Here is a 23,256-nt window from a genome sequence, read left to right on the forward strand (position 1 = left end):
AAACTCCACTGAAACTGCCCTCACTAAAGTCTCTAATGATCTACTAACAGCCAAATCCAAAGGTCACTGCTCCCTGCTGATTCTCCTGGATCTCTCTGCAGCATTTGACACTGTGGATCACCAGCTGCTCCTCACTATGCTCCGCTCTATAGGCTCAAGGACACCGTTCTCTCCTGGTTCTCCTCTCTGACCGCTCCTTCACTGTATCTTTTGCCGGCTCCTCTTCCTCTCCTCGTCCCCTTACTATCGGGGTTCCGCAGGGCTCAGTCCTAGGCCCCCTCCTCTTCTCTCTATACACTGCCCCTATTGGACAAACAATCAGCAGATTTGGGTTCCAGTATCATCTCTATGCTGACGACACCCAATTATACACTTCTTCCCCTGACATCACCCCTACCCTAATACAAAATACCAAGGATTGTCTGTCTGCTGTCTCTAACATGTCCTCCCTCTATCTTAAACTGAATCTCTCCAAAACTGAACTTCTTGTGTTTCCCCCCTCTACTAACCTAACTCTACCTAACATCGAAATTACCTTGGAGGGTTCAACCATAACTCCCAAGCAGCACGCCCGCTGCCTTGGGGTCATATTAGACACTAACCTTTCCTTTATTCCCTATATCCGATCACTCACTCGCTCTTGTCACCTGCATCTTAAAAACATCTCCAGAATCCGATCTTTTCTCACTTTTGAAACTGCTAAAACTCTTACTGTCGCTCTTATTCACTCTCGTCTGGACTACTGCAACTCTCTTCTGATCGTTCTCCCTCTTACCAAAATTTCCCCTCTCCAATCTGTCCTGAATGCGGCAGCCAGGGTCGTATTTCTGTCCAGCCGCTTCACTGATGCCTCCACCTTGTGCAGTCATTACACTGGTTACTCATTCGCTACAGGGTCCAATATAAACTCATCGCTCTCACCCACAATGCTCTCCACAGTTCTGCACCGCCTTATATCTCCTCTCTCATCTCTATCGCCCTACACGTGCCCTCTGTTCCACAAATGACCTAAGACTAACATCCCCCATAATCCGAACCTCGCACCTCCGTCTCCAAGACTTCTCTCGTGCTGCGCCAGTTCTCTGGAATGCTCTACCCCAGACAATCCGATTGATGCCTAGCCCCGATGTCTTCAAGCGCGCTTTAAAACCCCATCTCTTTAAACAAGCCTACCACCTCAACTACTCAGTAAACTAACTTTCCCCTGCTCCCTCCTAAATACTATTCAGAATCTGCTCCCTACTGTTCATCTGTCTCTACACCCTCCATGCACACGATAACTGCACTTGGTAATTGAGTATTGCACTTGAACATACGGGCTGATGACCGGATCATGCAGCATTATATGATAATCTCAATTTATTATAATTGTCAGACCTGAAATAACAAGCACTTTCCACCTATTGTCACCCAATTTCCTTGTAGAATGTAGCTTGTGAGCAGGGACCTCACTCCTGATGTAACTGTTTAAACTGTCCCACCTTGTATTTAATTTATTGTTTGTACATGTCCCCGCTTATTGTAAAGTGCTGCGGAATATGTTGGCGCTATATAAAAATTATTATTATTAGTGCAGGGAGTCAGTAATGAACACAGAGTCCGTGTGATGCAGTCCCAAGATCTTTACTCACAGTTATTGCAGTTCCGGTTACAGGGACCCATGTAACGGCCCTCGTCGTTCTGTGCTCACTCAGTGAGAGGTTCAGCCGACCCCCAGGTAACTCCGGAGTATTTAGCAGGACCCCCTTCTGTGTGTCCACTCTCTGGCCTTCTCTCTGCACCTCACACTCAGTGTCACTTCTATCCGGTACCCTCAGGCCTTGGCGGGCGACGTGTGTTCCGTCCCCTGGGTCCTATGTGGCTACCTTCTTAGTGGGACCGGTGTGGACTTTTAGCTTATGGTACATAAAGTGCTGCAGCCTCTGGTTTCTAGTTGAGCCTTGCTGTTTCTCCGCTAGTTGAGGGACCGGTTCCCCTTATCTGGCCTGACCCCTCTACCTCCTGGTAGCAGCGGGCGTACGGGTGGCTTTCTGCACGGCCCGTACCCCTAGGGTTCCTTCTCTTCTACTCCTGGAGCCTTACTGCTCCCTCTCGTCTCTTCTTCAGTCCTGGGCCTCATAGGCTAGGCCCGCTTCTGGAGCAGAGCTCATACAGAGCCTCTGCTCCTGTCACTTCTCCTCCTCTGACTGAACGAACTCTATTCCCCGACCTAAGATGGTGTCCCTATTTTATGCTGCTCCTACTCAAGTGCTCCCAGGATCTACTTCCTCCACCCCATCCACTACATGGTTCCCCCTCTCTAGGTGGTCCCCCCCCCACTCCAGCCAGGAATCAGGGACTGTGATCTCCCAAAGGAGCAATCTCGCCCTGTCCCCCGGAAATGTGTTGTAGTGGATAAAGGTGTTAGGGCCCTGAGCCATACTCCTTCCTTACCCGAGAGTGAGATACCACACCTCTGGGTGAGATGTAGTACCTCTGTGGCGACTAAACCCTCAGGGGCGCCACATTACTCCTCTGGTGTCTGCTTAAGCTAAGTTAATCCCCTTTGTTTGTCTACCTTGCTGTCTTTAGTTTGTAGTGGGGCCTGACCAGTGCTCATCCCTACCTATCTAGGGTCAAGCTCTAGGGACATACAGGGTTTAGAAGATGCCCCCTTGTCCCCGTCTCAGGCCTCAGAGTAAAATGATCAGTAGAAAGGTCTTTGTACTGTCCCCTCATATACTTGTACATAGTAATAAGATCCCCCCTAAGCCTTCGTTTTTCCACAATAAATAACCCCAAGTGTAATAATAACCTGTCTTGGTATTGCAGACCCCCCGTCCTCTAATAACCTGTCTTGGTATCGCAGACCCCCCAGTCCTGTAATAACCTGTCTTGGTATTGCAGACCCCCCAGTCCTCTAATAACCTGTCTTGGTATTGCCGATACCCCAGTCATCTAATAACATGTCTTGGTATTGCAGACCCCCCAGTCCTCTAATAACCTGTCTTGGTATTGCAGACCCCCCAGTCCTCTAATAACCTGTCTTGGTATTGCAGACCCCCCAGTCCTCTAATAACCTGTCTTGGTATTGCAGACCCCCCAGTCCTCTAATAACCTGTCTTGGTATTGCAGACCCCCCAGTCCTCTAATAACCTGTCTTGGTATTGCAGACCCCCCAGTCCTCTAATAACCTGTCTTGGTATTGCAGACCCCCCAGTCCTCTAATAACCTGTCTTGGTATTGCAGACCCCCCCGTCCTCTAATAACCTGTCTTGGTATTGCAGACCCCCCAGTCCTCTAAACCTGTCTTGGTATTGCAGACCCCCCAGTCCTCGAATAACCTGTCTTGGTATTGCAGACCCCCCAGTCCTCTAATAACCTGTCTTGGTATTGCAGACCCCCCAGTCCTCTAATAACCTGTCTTGGTATTGCAGAACCCCCGTCCTCTAATAACCTGTCTTGGTATTGCAGACCCCCCAGTCCTCTAATAACCTGTCTTGGTATTGCAGACCCCCCAGTCCTCTAATAACCTGTCTTGGTATTGCAGACCCCCCGTCCTCTAACAACCTGTCTTGGCATTGCAGACCCCCCGTCCTCTAATAACCTGTCTTGGTATTGCAGACCCCCCAGTCCTCTAATAACCTGTCTTGGTATTGCAGACCCCCCGTCCTCTAATAACCTGTCTTGGTATTGCAGACCCCCCGTCCTCTAATAACCTGTCTTGGTATTGCAGACCCCCCAGTCCTCTAATAACCTGTCTTGGTATTGCAGACCCCCCAGTCCTCTAATAACCTGTCTTGGTATTGCGGACCCCCCAGTCCTCTAATAACCTTGGTCGCTCTTCTCTGCACCCGCTCTAGTTCAGCTAGGTCTTTCTTATACACCGGAGACCAGAACTGTACACAGTATTCTAAGTGTGGTCGCACTAGTGACTTGTATAGAGGTAAAATTATCTTCTCCTCATGAGCATCTATGCCTCTTTTAATGCATCCCATTATTTTATTTGCCTTTGCAGCAGCTGCCTGACACTGGCCACTAAACGTGAGTGTAGCGCCGGCGTCCCTGCCCTCTGCTAGGCAGGGACGCTGTTCCCCTCACCCCTCTGCTCCGAGCCCGGCGTCCTCCTCCCGCTCTGCTGGCAGCGCGCGCTCCTTCCCGGCCACTGTGCTTAGGGCGCGCGCGCGCTCCCTCCCTCTTAAAGGGGCCGCGCGCGCCGTCCTAAGGAGTTCCCGGCCAATGGCCGGAGGACTTCACCATATATAAGGCACCTCCTCCAAAATGGAGGTGCCCGAGCAATGTTGTTGCACTGTTCACTACTCTGCTTCAGCCCTCAGGTCCCGTTGCCAGTTACCTGCCAGATTCCTGCCAGCTTGCTGTCTTATTCCTGCCTGATATTCTGCTACCTGCCTGCTAGCCTGAGGTCCGACGGTCTGCCTTACAACTCCTGTCAGTCTGTCTAAGGACCAGCTTGCCCGCTCACCTGGGAGCGCACATCAGCTACCTGCCTGCTTGCCTGAGGTCCGACGGTCTGCCTTCCAACTCCTGTCAGTCTGTCTATGGACCAGCTTGCCCGCTCACCTGGGAGCGCACATCTGCTACCTGCCTGCTAGCCTACCTGGAGGCTCCGCCGTCACGTGCAGTGACCACCTGCCTGTCCAGTGACTCCTGCCCGCTCACCTGGGAGCGCTCATCTGCTGCCTGTCTGCTAGCCTACCTGGAGGCTCTGCCGTCACGTGCTGTGACCACCCGCCTGTCCAGTGACTTCTGCCCGCTCACCTGGGAGCGCTCATCTGCCGCCTGTCTGTTGGTCTTCCTGGAGGCTCCGCCGTCACATGCTGTGACCACCCGTTTATCCAGAGACTTTCGCCTGCTCACCTGGGAGCTCACGTCTACCATCAGCCGCCACAGGTCGTACTTACCCTTTACCCAGAGACTGCCCCGGTCACTTGCCGTGACCTCCTGCCCGTTCATCCAGAGACTGCCCCGGTCACTTGCCGTGACCTCCTGCCCGTTCATCCAGAGACTGCCCCGGTCACTTGCCGTGACCTCCTGCCCGTTCATCCAGAGACTGCCCCGGTCACTTGCCGTGACCTCCAGCCCGTTCACTCAGAGACTGTCCCGGTCACCTGCTGTGACTGCCTGCCCGTCTTCCCTGGTCGCCACCCGCTCCCTTACTAGGACCACCCCCTTGTATAGTAGCTCAGAAGTTCCGCCTCCCAGACCCGTTACAGTTTGCTCGGGCCATGGAACCCGGTGGCACCCAAGCTCCCTCGCTTTCGGACCTATGTCATGAACTGTCCCGTCAGAGGTCCCAACAGGAGTCCATCCTGAGTCATCTGCGGAATGTCAACTCTTTCCTGGACACTCTGACTGCTCCACCAGCAACCACCGCTAGTGTCATGACTCGCAGCCCGGCAGCGCCGCTGCCCACCAATACCATGGCATCCTGCCCCGGACCCCGGCTTTCTACACCTCCACGCTTCAGAGGCGACCCCGCTCAAGCTAGGGGCTTCATAAACCAGTGCACCCTGCACTTTGAACTATTGTCCCACCAGTTTAACTCCGACCGGGCCAAAATTGCCTTCATCATGTCCCATCTCACCGGGGAGGCCCTGGCCTGGCTAAATCCTCTATGGGAGAGAGGAGACCCCCTGGTGTCCGACTTGCCTGCCTTTCTCACGGCTTTCCGGAAAGTCTTCGACGAACCCGGACGGAAGACCTCATCCGCATCATCTCTACTACGCCTCCGTCAGGGAAATCTCACCGTGGGCCAATATGCCATACGGTTCCGTACCCTTGCCTCGGAGCTGGCCTGGGATAACGACGCTCTGGTATCCGTCTTCTGGGAGGGTCTGTTCGGCCGTATTAAAGATGAACTTGCCGGTCGGGACATTCCTACCACTCTCGATGACCTAATAACTCTTGCCACCCGGATTGACCTACGGTTCCAGGAGCGTTCCAAAGAGGTCACCCGTGAGAGGAGGTTTCCACGTCTAGCTCCTACTCTTCAGAAACCCGTCACTCCCTCCGTCTCTCCCCAGGTACACTCTCCTGAGCCTATGCAGGTCGACCAGACCAAGATGGTCAAAACCCATCAGGACTTACGCCGTGCCGAGGGGAGCTGCTTCTACTGTGGCAGTAAGGAGCACCGGATCCGTACCTGTCCGGAGAGGTCGGGAAACGCCTGTGTCTAGGTTCGCTCAGAGAGGTCGACCTAGACAAGAATAAATCCTCTCCATCTCCGCTGCTGTCAGTCTCAATTATCTGCGGGGAGAATCGTTATTTCGAACTAGCCCAACTTGACTCTGGAGCGGCCGGGAATCTTATTTCACAGGCCCTGGTAGAAAAATACCGCATTCCCACCAAACCTCTGGCTATACCATTATCTGTCGCTGCTGTGGATGGGGGCCTCTTACCACGTCCCATCCAACTCATCACCGAATCCGTAACTCTGCAGGTGGGAATGCTGCATTCTGAGAGCATCTCTTTTCATGTTCTGCCTGGACTCTCTCACGCCCTCTTACTAGGTCTACCTTGGCTCCAGAGACATGCACCCATGCTTGACTGGCAGACCGGAGAAGTCCTTCGCTGGGGACAGGACTGTCATAAGACTTGTTTGGTTCCTGTTCATCCCGCCCGTCCTTCTCCTTCCCCAACTAATCTACCTGGACTTCCGATTCCCTATTGGTCATTTGCTGATTTCTTTAATAAAAAGGAGGCAGAGACATTACCCCCTCATAGACCATACGACTGTCCTATCGACCTGTTACCCGGTACTACGCCTCCCCGTGGGCGTATTTACCCATTGTCCGCTGCTGAGACCCGGTCGATGTCCGAATATATTGAGGAGAATTTGGCCAGAGGATTCATCCGGAAATCTACCTCCCCGGCGGGAGCAGGCTTCTTTTTCGTAAAAAAGAAGGACGGCTCTCTCCGTCCCTGTATAGACTATAGAGGCCTTAACCAGATCACGGTGAAGAATAAGTACCCCCTTCCGCTCATTCCAGAATTATTTGATCGTCTGAGGGGGGCTAGAATCTTCACCAAACTGGACCTCCGTGGGGCGTACAACCTGGTCCGTATCCGTCAAGGGGATGAATGGAAGACTGCATTCAACACCCGGGACGGCCACTATGAATATCTGGTAATGCCCTTTGGTCTCTGTAACGCTCCTGCCGTCTTTCAAGAGTTGGTCAATGACATCTTCCGGGACCTTCTCTACTCCTGCGTAGTGGTGTACCTGGACGACATCTTGGTCTTCTCTCCGGATCTCCAGACTCACCGGAGAGACGTTCGTCAGGTCCTGCTCAGGCTCAGGCAGAATCACCTCTTCGCTAAATATGAGAAGTGCCTCTTTGAGCAGACCTCGCTTCCGTTTTTGGGCTACATTATTTCTCAGACCGGCCTTCGAATAGATCCAGAGAAACTGTCTGCCATCGAGAAATGGCCCCGACCGGAGGGGTTGAAGGCCATTCAGCGGTTCCTGGGCTTCGCCAACTACTACCGCCTCTTCATTCCGCACTTCTCTTCCCGGACTGCCCCAATTTCCGCGCTCACCCGTAAGGGCACTAATCCCAGAGAGTGGCCGCCCGAAGCAGAGGAGGCCTTTCTTTCCTTAAAACAGGCCTTCTCTTCCGCCCCGGTGCTGCATAGCCCAGATGGCAACAAGCAGTTCTTCCTGGTGGTTGACGCCTCCTCCTCTGGAGCCGGAGCGGTACTTACCCAAAAATCATCTTCCGGGAGTATGGTAACTTGTGGCTTCTTCTCCAAACTCTTCTCCTCTTCTGAGCGCAACTATTCCATAGGAGATCGAGAGTTATTGGCCATTAAGCTGGCATTGGAGGAGTGGCGTTACCTGCTCGAAGGGGCTCTTCACCCGGTAATAATTTACACTGACCACAAGAACTTGGCTTACCTCCAGCATGCCCAGAGACTTAACCCGCGCCAAGCTCGGTGGTCCTTATTTTTTGCTCGCTTTGATTTTATTCTTCATTTTCGCCCGGCTGACAAAAACATTAAGGCGGACGCCTTGTCCCGATCCTTTCTGGTGTCTGATCTCGAGGAGGAACCGAAACACATCATCGATCCCGCCAGAGTAATGCAGGTGGCTCCCGTGAGTCTAAATCGTCTCCCTCCCGGTAAGACGTTCGTATCAGTACCTGATCGGGAGAAGATCCTACACTGGGGTCACTCGTCTAAACTAGCTGGCCACGCCGGTCAGAAAAAGACCCTCCAGCTTATTTCCCGGCACTACTGGTGGCCTACCCTGCACAAGGACGTAATAGACTTTGTTTCTGCCTGTGTGTCCTGCGCCCGCAACAAGGTTCCGAGACATCTGCCAGCCGGTCGCCTCCTTCCGCTCCCAGTACCTGCTGCCCCCTGGCAGCATATAGCAATGGATTTTATAACTGATCTTCCCGTCTCTGCCGGTTGTACGGTCATTTGGGTGGTCGCTGACCGCTTTTCCAAGATGGCTCATTTCGTTCCCCTGCCAGGCCTCCCGTCTGCACCCGAGCTGGCTAAAGACTTTATCCGCCACATCTTCCGTCTTCATGGCCTGCCCCTCCACATCGTGTCGGATCGTGGGGTACAGTTCACTTCACGCTTCTGGAGAGCCACTTGTAAACTGCTAGACGTCACCCTGGACTTCTCCTCCGCTTACCACCCACAGTCTAATGGTCAAGTGGAGCGGATCAATCAGAACCTGACCAGTTACCTCCGGCACTTCGTTAATGCCCACCATTCAGACTGGGTGGATCTCCTGCCATGGGCCGAATTTTCTTACAACAATCACGAGAGCGAATCTTCCTCCAAATCCCCGTTTTTTGTTGTCTTCGGTCAGCATCCTCGGATCCCATTTCCCGTCTCCACCTCGGTGGACAATCCGGCTGCGGAATCTCTTGTTAACAAATTTTCCTCCATATGGGAGAGTACCCGATCCGCACTCCTTCTGTCATCCGAGCGTATGAAAAGACATGCTGACAAAAAACGTCTGGATCCTCCTCAATTCCGTCCAGGGGATAAGGTCTGGCTCTCGTCCAAGTATGTCCGGCTCAAGATTCCTTCCTATAAGTTAGGGCCTCTGGAGGTCATCAGTCAGATCAACCCGGTGGCCTATAAATTGAAACTCCCGGCCAACTTGCGGATCCCTAACTCCTTCCATGTATCTCTCCTCAAACCTGTGGTACTTAACTCTTTTTCCAAGTCTACAGGTACGCCTCCTGCTCCGGTTTCCGCTGAAAACGAATTTGAGGTAGAGAACATTCTGGCCACCAAAAGGGTAAGAGGGAAGACCTTTTTTCTAGTAGATTGGAAGGGGTTTGGTCCTGAAGAGAGAACGTGGGAGCCCCGGGAGAACATCCATGCCCCTCTCATCCTAGCTAAATTTCTCTCTGGCCTAAAAAAGGGGGGGCCTAAAGGGGGGGGTACTGTAGCGCCGGCGTCCCTGCCCTCTGCTAGGCAGGGACGCTGTTCCCCTCACCCCTCTGCTCCGAGCCCGGCGTCCTCCTCCCGCTCTGCTGGCAGCGCGCGCTCCTTCCCGGCCACTGTGCTTAGGGCGCGCGGGCGCTCCCTCCCTCTTAAAGGGGCCGCGCGCGCCGTCCTAAGGAGTTCCCGGCCAATGGCCGGAGGACTTCACCATATATAAGGCACTTCCTCCAAAATGGAGGTGCCCGAGCAATGTTGTTGCACTGTTCACTACTCTGCTTCAGCCCTCAGGTCCCGTTGCCAGTTACCTGCCAGATTCCTGCCAGCTTGCTGTCTTATTCCTGCCTGATATTCTGCTACCTGCCTGCTATCCTGAGGTCCGACGGTCTGCCTTACAACTCCTGTCAGTCTGTCTAAGGACCAGCTTGCCCGCTCACCTGGGAGCGCACATCAGCTACCTGCCTGCTTGCCTGAGGTCCGACGGTTTGCCTTCCAACTCCTGTCAGTCTGTCTATGGACCAGCTTGCCCGCTCACCTGGGAGCGCACATCTGCTACCTGCCTGCTAGCCTACCTGGAGGCTCCGCCGTCACGTGCAGTGACCACCTGCCTGTCCAGTGACTCCTGCCCGCTCACCTGGGAGCGCTCATCTGCTGTCTGTCTGCTAGCCTACCTGGAGGCTCTGCCGTCACGTGCTGTGACCACCCGCCTGTCCAGTGACTTCTGCCCGCTCACCTGGGAGCGCTCATCTGCCGCCTGTCTGTTGGTCTTCCTGGAGGCTCCGCCGTCACATGCTGTGACCACCCGTTTATCCAGAGACTCTCGCCTGCTCACCTGGGAGCTCACGTCTACCATCAGCCGCCACAGGTCGTACCTACCCTTTACCCAGAGACTGCCCCGGTCACTTGCCGTGACCTCCTGCCCGTTCATCCAGAGACTGCCCCGGTCACTTGCCGTGACCTCCTGCCCGTTCATCCAGAGACTGCCCCGGTCACTTGCCGTGACCTCCTGCCCGTTCATCCAGAGACTGCCCCGGTCACTGGCCGTGACCTCCTGCCCGTTCATCCAGAGACTGCCCCGGTCACTTGCCGTGACCTCCAGCCCGTTCACTCAGAGACTGTCCCGGTCACCTGCTGTGACCTCCTGCCCGTCTTCCCTGGTCGCCACCCGCTCCCTTACTAGGACCACCCCCTTGTATAGTAGCTCAGAGGTTCCGCCTCCCAGACCCGTTACAGTGAGCTTGTCGTCCAACAATACACCCAGGTCTTTTTCAGTTCCAGTTTTGCCCAGTGTGCGGGGGAAATCGGGCAATGTGCGGAGGAAACCGGACAATGTGCGGAGGAAACCGGGCAATGTAGAAGGACAACGGGCAATGTGCGGGGGAAACCGGGCAATGTGCGGGGGAAACCGGGCAATGTGCGGGGAAACCGGGCAATGTAGAAGGAAACCGGACAATGTGCGGAGGAAACCGGGCAATGTAGAAGGACAACGGGCAATGTGCGGGGGAAACCGGGCAATGTGCGGGGAAACCGGGCAATGTAGGGGGAAACCGGGCAATGTGCGGGGGAAACCGGGCAATGTGCGGGGAAACCGGGCAATGTGCGGGGAAACCGGGCAATGTGCGGGGGAAACCGGGCAATGTACTGGCGGCCTCTTATGAGCTCCGCTCACGGTGCACACTGCCGCCTCCTGCCGTCCAGGTTCTCTCGGGTCCTCCAGAGTCAGTGAGTTCTCCCTGACGTGCCGCCTCTCCTGCCGTCCCTTCTATCCAGCAGTCGTCTCTATGGTGACGCCCGGCGCTTATGAGAGAACTTCCGCTTCCGCTTCTCTCTCTTACGGCGTCAGCTAAGATGGTGAGTGGTGTGAGCGGCGCGGCTGCAATCTGCCGCCATCCTCCGTGTGTCGTGTCTGCTCAGCGCCGCTGCACACGGTGCATTAGTGTCGCGGTTTTTCCTGCCGGCTTCCCCCGTTCTCGGGGCTGCGGCTTCCTGAGTGTAGTGATGGGGTAACTGTCCGCTGACCTCCGCTTCTTACCGCCAGGTGAATGTCCCGAAGACCCGGAGGACGTACTGCAAGAAGTGCGGGCGGCACCAGCCACACAAGGTGACGCAGTACAAGAAGGGGAAGGACTCGCTGTACGCGCAAGGTGAGGAGGCCGCGGGGTATGGGTGGGGGGGGAGGAGGCCGCGGGGTATGGAGGGGGGGGGGAGGAGGCCGCGGTGTATGGAGGGGGGGGGCCGCGGTGTATGGAGGGGTGAGGAGGCCGCGGTGTATGGAGGGGGGTGAGGAGGCCGCGGTGTATGGAGGGGGGTGAGGAGGCCGCGGTGTATGGAGGGGGGTGAGGAGGCTGCGGGGTATGGGTGGGGGGGGAGGAGGCCGCGGGGTATGGAGGGGGGGGGGAGGAGGCCGCGGTGTATGGAGGGGGGTGAGGAGGCTGCGGGGTATGGAGGGGGGGGGCCGCGGTGTATGGAGGGGTGAGGAGGCCGCGGTGTATGGAGGGGGGTGAGGAGGCCGCGGTGTATGGAGGGGGGTGAGGAGGCCGCGGTGTATGGAGGGGGGTGAGGAGGCTGCGGGGTATGGAGGGGGGGAGGCTGCGGTGTATGGAGGGGGGTGAGGAGGCCGCGGTGTATGGAGGGGGGTGAGGAGGCCGCGGTGTATGGAGGGGGGTGAGGAGGCCGCGGTGTATGGAGGGGGGTGAGGAGGCCGCGGTGTATGGAGGGGGGTGAGGAGGCCGCGGTGTATGGAGGGGGGTGAGGAGGCTGCGGGGTATGGAGGGGGGAGGCTGCGGTGTATGGAGGGGGGTGAGGAGGCCGTGGTGTATGGAGGGGGGTGAGGAGGCCGTGGTGTATGGAGGGGGGTGAGGAGGCCGTGGTGTATGGAGGGGGGTGAGGAGGCTGCGGTGTATGGAGGGGTGAGGAGGCCGCGGTGTATGGAGGGGGGTGAGGAGGCCGCGGTGTATGGAGGGGGGTGAGGAGGCCGCGGTGTATGGAGGGGGGTGAGGAGGCCGCGGGGTATGGAGGGGGGTGAGGAGGCTGCGGGGTATGGAGGGGGGGAGGCCGCGGTGTATGGAGGGCGGGGGGGTGGAGGCCGTGGGGTATGGAGGGAGGGGGGGGGGCCGCGGGGTATGGAGGGAGGGAGGGGGGGGGCCGCGGGGTATGGAGGGGGGGGGAGGCCGCGGGGTATGGAGGGAGGGAGGGGGGGAGGCCGCGGGGTAGGGAGGGAGGGGGGGGGAGGCCGCGGGGTATGGAGGGGGGGAGGCCGCGGGGTATGGAGGGGGGGAGAGGCCGCGGGGGAGGGAGGGGGGGGTATGGAGGGAGGGAGGGGGGGGGAGGCCGCGGGGTATGGAGGGGGGGGGGCCGCGGGGTATGGAGGGAGGGGGGGGAGGCCGCGGGGTATGGAGGGAGGGGGGGGGGAGGCCGCGGGGTATGGAGGGAGGGAGGGGGGGGAGGCCGCGGTGTATGGAGGGCGGGGGGGTGGAGGCCGTGGGGTATGGAGGGAGGGGGGGGGGCCGCGGGGTATGGAGGGAGGGAGGGGGGGGAGGCCGCGGGGTATGGAGGGAGGGGGGGGGGAGGCCGCGGGGTATGGAGGGAGGGGGGGGGGAGGCCGCGGGGTAGGGAGGGAGGGGGGGGGAGGCCGCGGGGTAGGGAGGGGGGGAGGCCGCGGGGTATGGAGGGGGGGAGAGGCCGCGGGGGAGGGAGGGGGGGGTATGGAGGGAGGGAGGGGGGGGGGAGGCCGCGGGGTATGGAGGGAGGGGGGGGGGAGGCCGCGGGGTATGGAGGGCGGGAGGAGGCCGGGGTGTATGGAGGGGGGGGTGGCTGCGCTGTGTGGCGGGGGGGGGTGGCTGTGTGGCGGGGGGCTGCTGATGGTTTCCTGTCTTCACCCAGAGACTTCACAAGAATGTGTATGTCCATATATATATATATATATACTGTGCGCTTACTGTGTCTGTCCCCCCCCCTAATAACTGCACATAACCTTCATTGCTCACAGTTCACACTGTGCTGTTACACTGCTGTGTTCTGGAGTGCAGTGCGGAGGTAATAACTTGCACTTGCCCATCCCCGGGGTCTGCAGCGCTGCTCCACCTCACACATGATGGTAACTCCGCCAGGTCACAGGGGTTTGTGTTGGGCCGATGGTCACATTACAGTGTTGGCCTCGGCTGCCCCTCTCTGACACTCCAGAGACTTACATTGTAAAAGCTGTTTCCAGCTGACAGATCCCAGTGTGATCCGGGGAGGCGGCATAGTCGTGTGAGCTGGAGCGGCGCTGGTACTGGGGCAGCCGGCCATCGGGAGTCTATTAATGCATTAAGGCTGTGTACTCACGATGCGTCTTTTAAGCATTTCTGCAGCGGCAAAAACGCTGCAGAAACGCATGGTAGAAGGTCTGCCATGTTCCCCAATGATAATCCGCATGTACTGTGCACATGCTGTGGAGATTTCCACTGCGGATTATCATTGCGGAAAAATCCACAGCATTACCAATTATTTTGCCGAATCACAGCGTTTTTGCCGCCATTGACTTGCATTGGAACGCATGGATTCCGCATCACTGCATCTGTACATGCGGATATGACGTGATTCAATGTGCGGATGGTACCCGGTTGTGGAGGACAGGAGACTCTCAACTAGACCCAAGTACCATAGAAACTGTTATATATATCACCTTCCGATGGCCTCGGTCTCCTCCTATGATGCGTCCGGTCTTCTCGGCAGCTCGCGATGGTCTAAAAGAACCTGCCATGACGTCATTTAGTCACGTGACAGGTCACATGACTAAATGACATCATGGCAGGACTTTTTACACAACCGCGAGACACCGGGGAGACCGGACGCATCATAGGAGGAGACCGGGGGCCATCGGAAGGTGAGTACATGTTTTGTTTGTTTTCTTTAACATTTTTATTCTTTTTTTTTTTTAACTAACTTGGTCACACTATATAAAATCCATGTCGGTTGCAGGTACAATCCGCAGGTGTTTTTTTTTCTGCCAGGGAGATGCAGAAACGCTCAGGAAAAATCTGGAGCATTTCTACATCGTGGGCACATAGCCTTAGACGCTGCTTTATAGGCGAGCTCTACTACTGGCACAACTCCTTAAATCCTACTTCCCCCAGTGTAAAACACGTGCCTTGTTCTCCCCTCCTGCACGGGTGCTGTCCAGCCATGGTGGCGCCAGCTTTCCTCTGGCTTCTGTGACCTCGTTATGCCATGTGAGCCATGCAGCCAATCAGCAGCTGCTATGGAGTCGCTGTTGCTTCCTCTGGATGTTGGGGAAGAGGAGTTCTGCAGGACTAACGTGGCATTGCACCGTCCTGGTGCCAACCTGGGAAGAGTCGGTACCAACAGTGGCTGCACGTGGGTTTTACTTTACATTGGGGACTATAGTATTTAAGAAGGGGTTGCCCCAGCAGTGGAAGCCCCCTCTAAGGCTTTGTATTGATGCTGGTGTTTTGCCCTCAGTGGCCGGCAGCTTTGTGGGAGCACATAGATCCCGGTGGCTTCTCTCCTAAGTGCACGCACTCCAGATACTAATCCTCGGGCAGCAGATGTGAGTGCCTGACTCGATGGCGGCTAAATGTGTGTGTTTAGCGTTGGGCGGAGACTCTGGTCGCTCACACATGGGACCAATGTTTTGTCTTTGTGGAATAACGACTATTCTCTAATCTTTAGGAAAGAGGCGATATGACCGCAAGCAGAGTGGTTACGGGGGACAGACCAAGCCCATCTTCCGTAAAAAGGTGAATATTGTATTCTATGTACATGGCATTATTGGGAATGAGAAGTAACGTTGCAGGTAACCGGCTGCATTTCTTACCGACCATTCATGTAAAATGCTTCACATACATGGTGCGTCGCAGTATCTTCACAGCGCTCATCTTGTGTGCTTTGTAAAGGGAACTTTTTTCCCCCATACTGATGTGTGGGTGATACCAGCCCCCCAATAAGGATATGTTTTTTTTCTTTAGAGATCTGATGAGCCAGCAATGAGAAATCTGACGTAGAAGCCAAATGTAAATGGAGGTGGAGGTGCAGTGGGGGCGGCCATCTGCCGTGGAGAAACCAGTCACACCAGTGCTCTCCCAGTTTGATTTTCCAAGGCTTCTATGCTAGGCCTTCTTATGACCGGCACAGTGACATTGGGGACCTTATACCTGTACAGCCATAACTCTGCCGTGGTATTTAACCCCTTACTTACCGGGGACGTATTAGTACGCATATTTGCGTACTGCCCGTTCAGTGAGGGCTGCTGCGCTGAGCCCTCACTGAACGGAGCACATGTCAGCTGATTCTTACAGCTGACATGTGCCCGCAACAGCCGCGGGTGGAATCGCGATCCACCCGCGGCTGTTAACATGTTAAATGCCGCTGTCAATCTCCGACAGCAGCATTTAACGCGCGCTTCCGGGTAGCACGTCATAAGCCCCGCCCACCGGCGACCCCGTCACGTGATCGCGGGTCGCCGATGGGCGTGCATGACAACCCAGGGTCTTCAGCAGACACCAGTGGTTGTCATGATCTTGTCACTATGAGCGCCACCTAGTGGTCGGCGCTCATAGCACAGGACCATTTCTGCTGCATGCAGGGGACCTGCTAGTCCCCTGTATGTAGCAGAGGCGATCGGACAGTTGCTGCTTCTAGTCTCCTATGGAGACTATACAAGTAAGCAAAAAGTAAAAAAAAAAAAGTTTTTAAAAATATAAAAAAAATATAAAAGTTTAAATCCCCCCCCTTTAGCCCCATTCAAAATAAAATGTATATAAAAAAAAACCCCACATACACATATTTGGTATCACCGCGTTCAGAATTGCCCGATCTATCAATATAAAAAAAGAATTAATCCGATCGGTAAACGGTGTAACGAGAAAAAAATTCTAAACGCCAGAATTACGTTTTTTGGTCGCCGCAATAAAATGCAATAACAGGCGATCAAAACATTGTATCTACCCCAAATGTTATCAATAAAAACGTCAGCCCAGCATGCAAAAAATAAGCCATCAACCAGTCCCAGATCACGAAAAATGGAGACGCTACAGGTCTTAGAAAATGGCGCTATTTTTTATTTTATTTTTTTACCAAATTTTGGAATTTTTTTTCACCACTTAAATATAAAAGAACCTATACATGTTTGGTGTCTATGAACTCATAATGACCTGTAGAATAAGAAGGGCAGGTCAGTTTTAGCATTCAGTGAACGTGGTAAAAAAAATAAATACAAAACAACTGTGGTATTGCACTTTTTTTGCAATTTTACCGCACTTGGAATTTTTTTCCCGTACAGGATATGGTAAAACTAGTAATGGCGTTGAAAAGTACAACTCGTCCCGCAAAAAATAAGCCCTCACACGGCCATATTGTCCAAAAAATAAAAACGCTATGGCTCCGGGAACAAGGGGAGCAAAAAACGAGAATGCAAAAACGGAAAATGCTCCGGGGCTTAAGGTAGTTTTATAATGCATCCCTTGTGCTGGGCTGAAGATGTAAAAGCCTTTTACAACATCTTTACCCAAGTGTTGTGTTTTTTTTTTTTTTTTTTTTAATAAAAACCCTCAAAACTACCCTATAATCATTCTCCCTGGGTGTAGCATTCCCTGCTGCTACTGGTTTGATTGTCTGCAGCGCTGATGTCATGTTGACAGCAGCTCTGCCGACACTGACAGCATGGATCACTCAGAGCTGCTGAGCTCAGTGATTGGCTGCAGTGCTGTCAGGATGATGTCACCACAGCTGATCAGCTCTGAGCGTGGCAGCGGAGACTCGGTACCTATGGAGGGTGAGTAAAGTCATCTGAAACTGATGTCCATCCCTCCTCCCGAACACCAGAAAACCCTTGTAAGCCAAGTTCACACCATGTTTTGAATGCAGACTAATTAGCATTTTTGCGTAGGACTCACTTGGGTGTAATAAACAACGCTGTGAATTTTAAATCCACGCTGATGGTCACTTTCCACTGACTCCTCTGCAGCGTGGATGAGGTGATGATTGTGCTTACTGTGACACCGGCAGACGGTCTGCACAGTGTCTGTCACTTGTGATGTGAAGGACGCTGCGCTCCACTGTTTGGGTACGTGCCCATGCTGTCTTAGATACTGCTGCTCCCATGTAGTTTGTGTTGTAGGAAGATGCTCCAGAAAAATGCCAGCCGTGGTTTACCTGAATCATTTTTGCTGATGTCCTTTGTGGCATCTTTTATTTTTTTAATTCTATTGATGTAATAGTGACTGCTTCCAGGCGGCGTGCTGCGGAGGCGTGCTGCAGGCGGGCGCTTGCCTCTTCATGAATCCGGCACATCACCGCTGATCTTGCTGCTGGCGCTCGCCTCTTCATGAATCCAGCACATCTCCACTGATCTTGCTGCGGGCGTTCGCCTCTTCCTGAATCCAGCACATCTCCACTGATCTTGCTGCGGGCGTTCGCCTCTTCCTGAATCCAGCACATCTCCACTGATCTTGCTGCGGGCGTTCGCCTCTTCCTGAATCCAGCACATCGCCGCTGATCTTGCTGCAGGCGGGCGCTCGCCTCTTCATGACTTCAGCACATCTCCACTGATCTTGCTGCGGGCACTCGCCTCTTCCTGAATCTGGCACATTCCCGCTGATCTTGCTGCAGGCGGGCGCTCGCCTCTTCATGAATTCAGCACATCTCCACTGATCTTGCTGCAGGCGGGCGCTCGCCTCTTCATGAATTCAGCACAGCTCCACTGATCTTGCTGCGGGCGCTCGCCTCTTCCTGAATCTGGCACATTCCCGCTGATCTTGCTGCAGGCGGGCGCTCGCCTCTTCATGAATTCCGCACATCTCCACTGATCTTGCTGCGGGCGTTTGCCTCTTCCTGAATCCGGCACATTCCCGCTGATCTTGCTGCAGTCGGGCGCTCGCCTCTTCATGAATCCAGCACATCTCCACTGATCTTGCTGCAGGCGGGCGCTCGTCTCTTCATGAATCCGGCACATCTCCACTGATCTTGCTGCGGGTGCTCGCCTCTTCATGAATTCAGCACATCTCCACTGATCTTGCTGCGGGCGTTCGCCTCTTCCTGAATCCTGCACATTCCCGCTGATCTTGCTGCAGGCGGGCGCTCGCCTCTTCATGAATCCAGCATATCTCCACTGATCTTGTTGCAGGCGGGCGCTCGCCTCTTCATGAATCCGGCACATCTCCACTGATCTTGCTGCGGGCGCTCGCCTCTTCAGCGGCGATGTGCCGGATTCATGATCTTGCTGCGGGCGTTCGCCTCTTCCTGAATCCGGCACATTCCCGCTGATCTTGCTGCAGGCGGGAGCTCGCCTCTTCCTGAATCCGGCACATCGCCACTGATCTTGCTGCGGACGTTCGCCTCTTCCTGAATCCGGCACATCGCCGCTGATCTTGCTGCAGGTGGGCGCTCGCCTCTTCATGAATCCGGCACATCGCCTCTGATCTTGCTGCAGGCGGGCGTCTCTTCATGAATCCGGCACATCGCCGCTGATCTTGCTGCGGGAGCTCGCCTCTTCATGAATCCGGCACATCGCCGCTGATCTTGCTGCGGGCTCTCGCTTCTTCATGAATCCAGCACATCGCCGCTGATCTTGCTGCAGGCGGGCGCTCGCCTCTTCATGAATCCGGCACATCGCCTCTGATCTTGCTGCAGGCGGGCGCTCGTCTCTTCATGAATCCGGCACATCGCCTCTGATCTTGCTGCAGGCGGGCGCTCGTCTCTTCATGAATCCGGCACATTCCCGCTGATCTTGCTGCAGGCGGGCGCTCGTCTCTTCATGAATCCGGCACATCGCCGCTGATCTTGCCTCAGGCGGGCGCTCGCCTCTTCATGAATCCGACACATCGCCTCTGATCTTGCCTCAGGCGGGCGCTTGTCTCTTCATGAATCCGGCACATCGCCTCTGATCTTGCCTCAGGCGGGCGCTCGTCTCTTCATGAATCCGGCACATCGCCTCTGATCTTGCCTCAGGCGGGCGCTCGCCTCTTCATGAATCCGGCACATCGCCTCTGATCTTGCCTCAGGCGGGCGCTCGCCACTTCATGAATCCGGCACATCGCCTCTGATCTTGCCTCAGGCGGGCGCTCGCCACTTCATGAATCCGGCACATCGCCGCTGATCTTGCCTCAGGCGGGCGCTCGCCTCTTCATGAATCCGGCACATCGCCGCTGATCTTGCCTCAGGCGGGCGCTCGCCTCTTCATGAATCCGGCACATCGCCGCTGATCTTGCTGCGGGAGCTCGCCTCTTCATGAATCCGGCACATCGCCTCTGATCTTGCCTCAGGCGGGCGCTTGCCTCTTCATGAATCCGGCACATCGCCGCTGATCTTGCTGCAGGCGCTCGCCTCTTCATGAATCCGGCACATCGCCGCTGATCTTGCTGCGGGAGCTCGCCTCTTCATGAATCCGGCACATCGCCTCTGATCTTGCCTCAGGCGGGCGCTTGCCTCTTCATGAATCCGGCACATCGCCTCTGATCTTGCTGCAGGCGGGCGCTCGCCTCTTCATGGATCCGGCACATCGCCTCTGATCTTGCTGCAGGCGGGCGCTCGCCTCTTCATGGATCCGGCACATCGCCTCTGATCTTGCTGCAGGCGGGCGCTCGCCTCTTCATGAATCCGGCACATCGCCGCTGATCTTGCTGCAGCGGGCGCTCGCCTCTTCATGAATCCGGCACATCGCCTCTGATCTTGCTGCAGGCAGGCGCTCGCCTCTTCATGAATCCGGCACATCGCCGCTGATCTTGCTGCAGGCGGGCGCTCGCCTCTTCATGAATCCGGCACATCGCCTCTGATCTTGCTGCAGGCGGAGCAGCACGAGGCCACTGAAGTCTCGCATCATTAGCGTAGCCTTATATTGCGCCGAACACTTTGCTACTTTACAGAACTTTACAACACAATCGGGCCCATTGTGCGCACATACCTTTAGGGTGGATTTACTTGTTGCACACATTTATGACGTTGTCCTATTCACCTTAGAGGGGTTTTCTGGGAACAGAAAAGTAAATAATTGAAATTTGTTAAATACTTTATTAGTAAATGACTTGTTCTGTAGTATATAAACCTGTAGTGGAACGTCTATAGGACCGGCTTCGCCCGCATGGTCCGGCCGTCTCGCGCTCGCTGACTTCCAGCTGCAGGAGTCGCTGCCATCACTCTTCTCTAAAAAATCCTTCATGATTTTCACCCATTATGGGGATTCAGATTATTCTATGATGGTTTTATCTTGCAGCTTTTGGAAGGACTGATATTTTATGGTTGTGCTTATTTCCATATCCAGTATTGTTGGACAGTGCTGATTTGAATCACAGCATGGCTGCTGGAGTGCACCTTCTAGTCCTGGACTGCAGCGGTGGTCGGTCTCCTTGGCAATCAGTTGTAAAAAATCTTAATATCTCGAATTGTTGTCCATCTAGAACTACTGGAATAACCTTTTTAAGAGCCCCGAATGCCTTTTTGGGAGGTGTAATGATGCCAGAAGACAAATGTTTAGTAAAATGTCAGATGTTGATGGATCATTAAAGAATGTCCACATAGGTCAATTTATAACTTTTGGCTTTTTATTTTTTTATTTTTTATTTTTTTTTGTCAAGCACGTCATTTCCTGATGCTCCTGAGAATCTGTCCGCTCGCTGCTTCCTCTGTAACGTGGATCGCTTGGCTGCTATCTTGTACGGTCCCAGCTTATTCCTGTGAGCTGTGTAGATCGCTCCCTGGGCCAACAATGCACAGCGGCATTTACCATTCTGTATGGATCTGATTCGTGGCCGTCTGCGGCTCCTGGAAGCAACGTCGGCCTCATGGGCTTAGTAGTGATGAGCGAACGTGTTCAGACAAGGGGTTAACAAAGCACGCTCGGGTGCTAACAGTATCTTTGGCGTGCTGAAGAAATAGGTTAGAGCCGCTGCATGTCTACGGCTGTTCGTCAGCCACAACATATGCAGGGATTGCCTAACAAACTGCTGTGAAACAAGCAGCTGCGGCGTGTCAAACCTACTGGAGTACGCCGAAGATACGGTTAGCACCCAAGCGCGCTCGCATAACCCCTTGTCCAAGCGCGCTCGCATAACCCCTTGTCCAAGCGCGCTCGCATAACCCCTTGTCCAAGCGCGCTCGCATAACCCCTTGTCCAAGCGCGCTCGCATAACCCCTTGTCCAAGCGCGCTCGCATAACCCCTTGTCCAAGCGCGCTCGCATAACCCCTTGTCCAAGCGCGCTCGCTAATCACGAGCATCTTTGTCTCATATCGCTGTGGCCCTTGAGAGAAAGGGAGAAAAAAAAAAGGAAAATTAGCCGGTCCTAAAAGGGTTTAATTGTCATTCTACTTAACTAGGCCAAGACCACAAAAAAGATCGTGCTGAGGCTGGAGTGCGTGGACTCGAACTGCCGCTCCAAGAGGATGCTGGCCATAAAGAGATGTAAACACTTCGAGCTCGGCGGAGACAAGAAGAGAAAGGTAAACTGTTCAGTGACACGACGCGAAAGGACTGGAGCGTTAACCAGCAATCCTTTATACAGATTACTATCTGGAGAATACAGCGCTCTGGCTGTAACCACCCCCGGCCCTGATTGCCCCTGGCTGTGCCCCCGTATGCTCAGAGCGGGGTCTGGACCGGCGCTGCCCCCGTTACTGACACCGGAACGCTGCGGTGGGATAGGCTGGGGGATAAAGTTCAATTATTGTGTGTTCTGCTTTATACGGGCGCCGGGCAGGTTAGTAGCGCTATTAACATGCAGATTAACCCCGTATCTGCTGGTCACTAGCACTTTTTATCAGGTGAAAAGTTCCCAAATAGAACTTATAACTGCTGTCATTTTACATAATCCAACTAAAATATATTTTTTCTTTACTTTTTCAGGGACAAGTTATCCAGTTTTAAGCCGAACCTGCAATGATTGGATTGGAATAAAATTCGTCACAATAAATTGTTAGTTGTGCAATGCTTCTTTCTCGTTGTGAGCCGCCATAGCGAACGCGTAATCCTACGTAACGTATGATTATCATATAATACATGTCTGTAAAGGGGCCGTATTAGCATTGCCCCAACACACCTGTAGTGATATATTAGGGCTCCTCGTCTAATATATACAATTACTGCCCAATCACGGGAGCTGCCACAAGGATAGAAGCTTCTGGAAAAGACTGTGGTATATTGTTTGTTTGTGCGGACTCAGCCGCCATGTTTGCTGGTTCAGGAACACTTTTACTCTATACTGTGCAGTCACTTAACTTCTTCAAAGCTCCAAAATGTGAAGCTGTGCCATTAGACGGAGTGCACAGCAATGCTTGACATTGCAGTGCTTGACGTTCATTTTGTAGAGTCCTTTAGCGGTGATTTTTCAGTGTAACACTACAGAATCCACCTGAAAATGACCCAGATACTTTTTCATACGAGTTTTCTAAAAAAAAAAAATATCTGGAGTGAATACTCTTCAAGGGGTTGTATACTACTGGCACAAGCCCCCTTCTCAATCACTATCCGCCAAATGAAATGGCAGCCGTCCTCTGTGCTGCTTCTCCAGAGTCCTGTGATGTTAATGGCTGCAGGGATTACATGATAAACAGCGGCCACATCACTGTCTCCTTTGGACAAATCTGACATGTGGAGGACGTGAGGGGGCGGCCGCCTGGTCCTCTGTATGTCCGAAGGAGATGCGTCAGCTCTGGGTGAACCAGTGCGCACACCTATGGGTACAGCGGCGGCTACAGCACCTTCCAAACTTTAAGGATATAAAGAAAGATGTCCCACGACCCTAGGAATATACAAGTGACTCTCACAAAATTAGAATATCATCAAAAAGTTAATTTATTTCAGTTCTTCAATACAAAAAGTGAAAAGCCTATATTATATAGAGTCATGACACGCAGAG

The 23,256-nt window shown here is 54.2% G+C and overlaps 1 protein-coding gene across 1 annotated transcript; it reads left to right on the forward strand.

The window, feature by feature from the left end:
• The first annotated feature begins 11,133 nt into the window (after nt 1-11,133).
• On the forward strand, nt 11,134-22,311 carry LOC141154131 (large ribosomal subunit protein eL42). Its single transcript, XM_073639607.1, has 5 exons — nt 11,134-11,259; nt 11,447-11,552; nt 15,082-15,149; nt 21,719-21,841; nt 22,245-22,311. The coding sequence occupies exons 1-5, from the start codon at nt 11,209-11,211 to the stop codon at nt 22,263-22,265; spliced, it is 369 nt and encodes a 122-aa protein (XP_073495708.1). The 5' UTR covers nt 11,134-11,208; the 3' UTR covers nt 22,266-22,311.
• The last annotated feature ends 945 nt before the right edge of the window (nt 22,312-23,256 follow it).

Source organism: Phyllobates terribilis, unplaced genomic scaffold (assembly GCF_046119375.1).
Source record: "Phyllobates terribilis strain yellow unplaced genomic scaffold, ASM4611937v1 Scaffold_7__3_contigs__length_470593459, whole genome shotgun sequence".
In the NCBI taxonomy this organism is placed as follows: Eukaryota; Metazoa; Chordata; class Amphibia; order Anura; family Dendrobatidae; genus Phyllobates; species Phyllobates terribilis.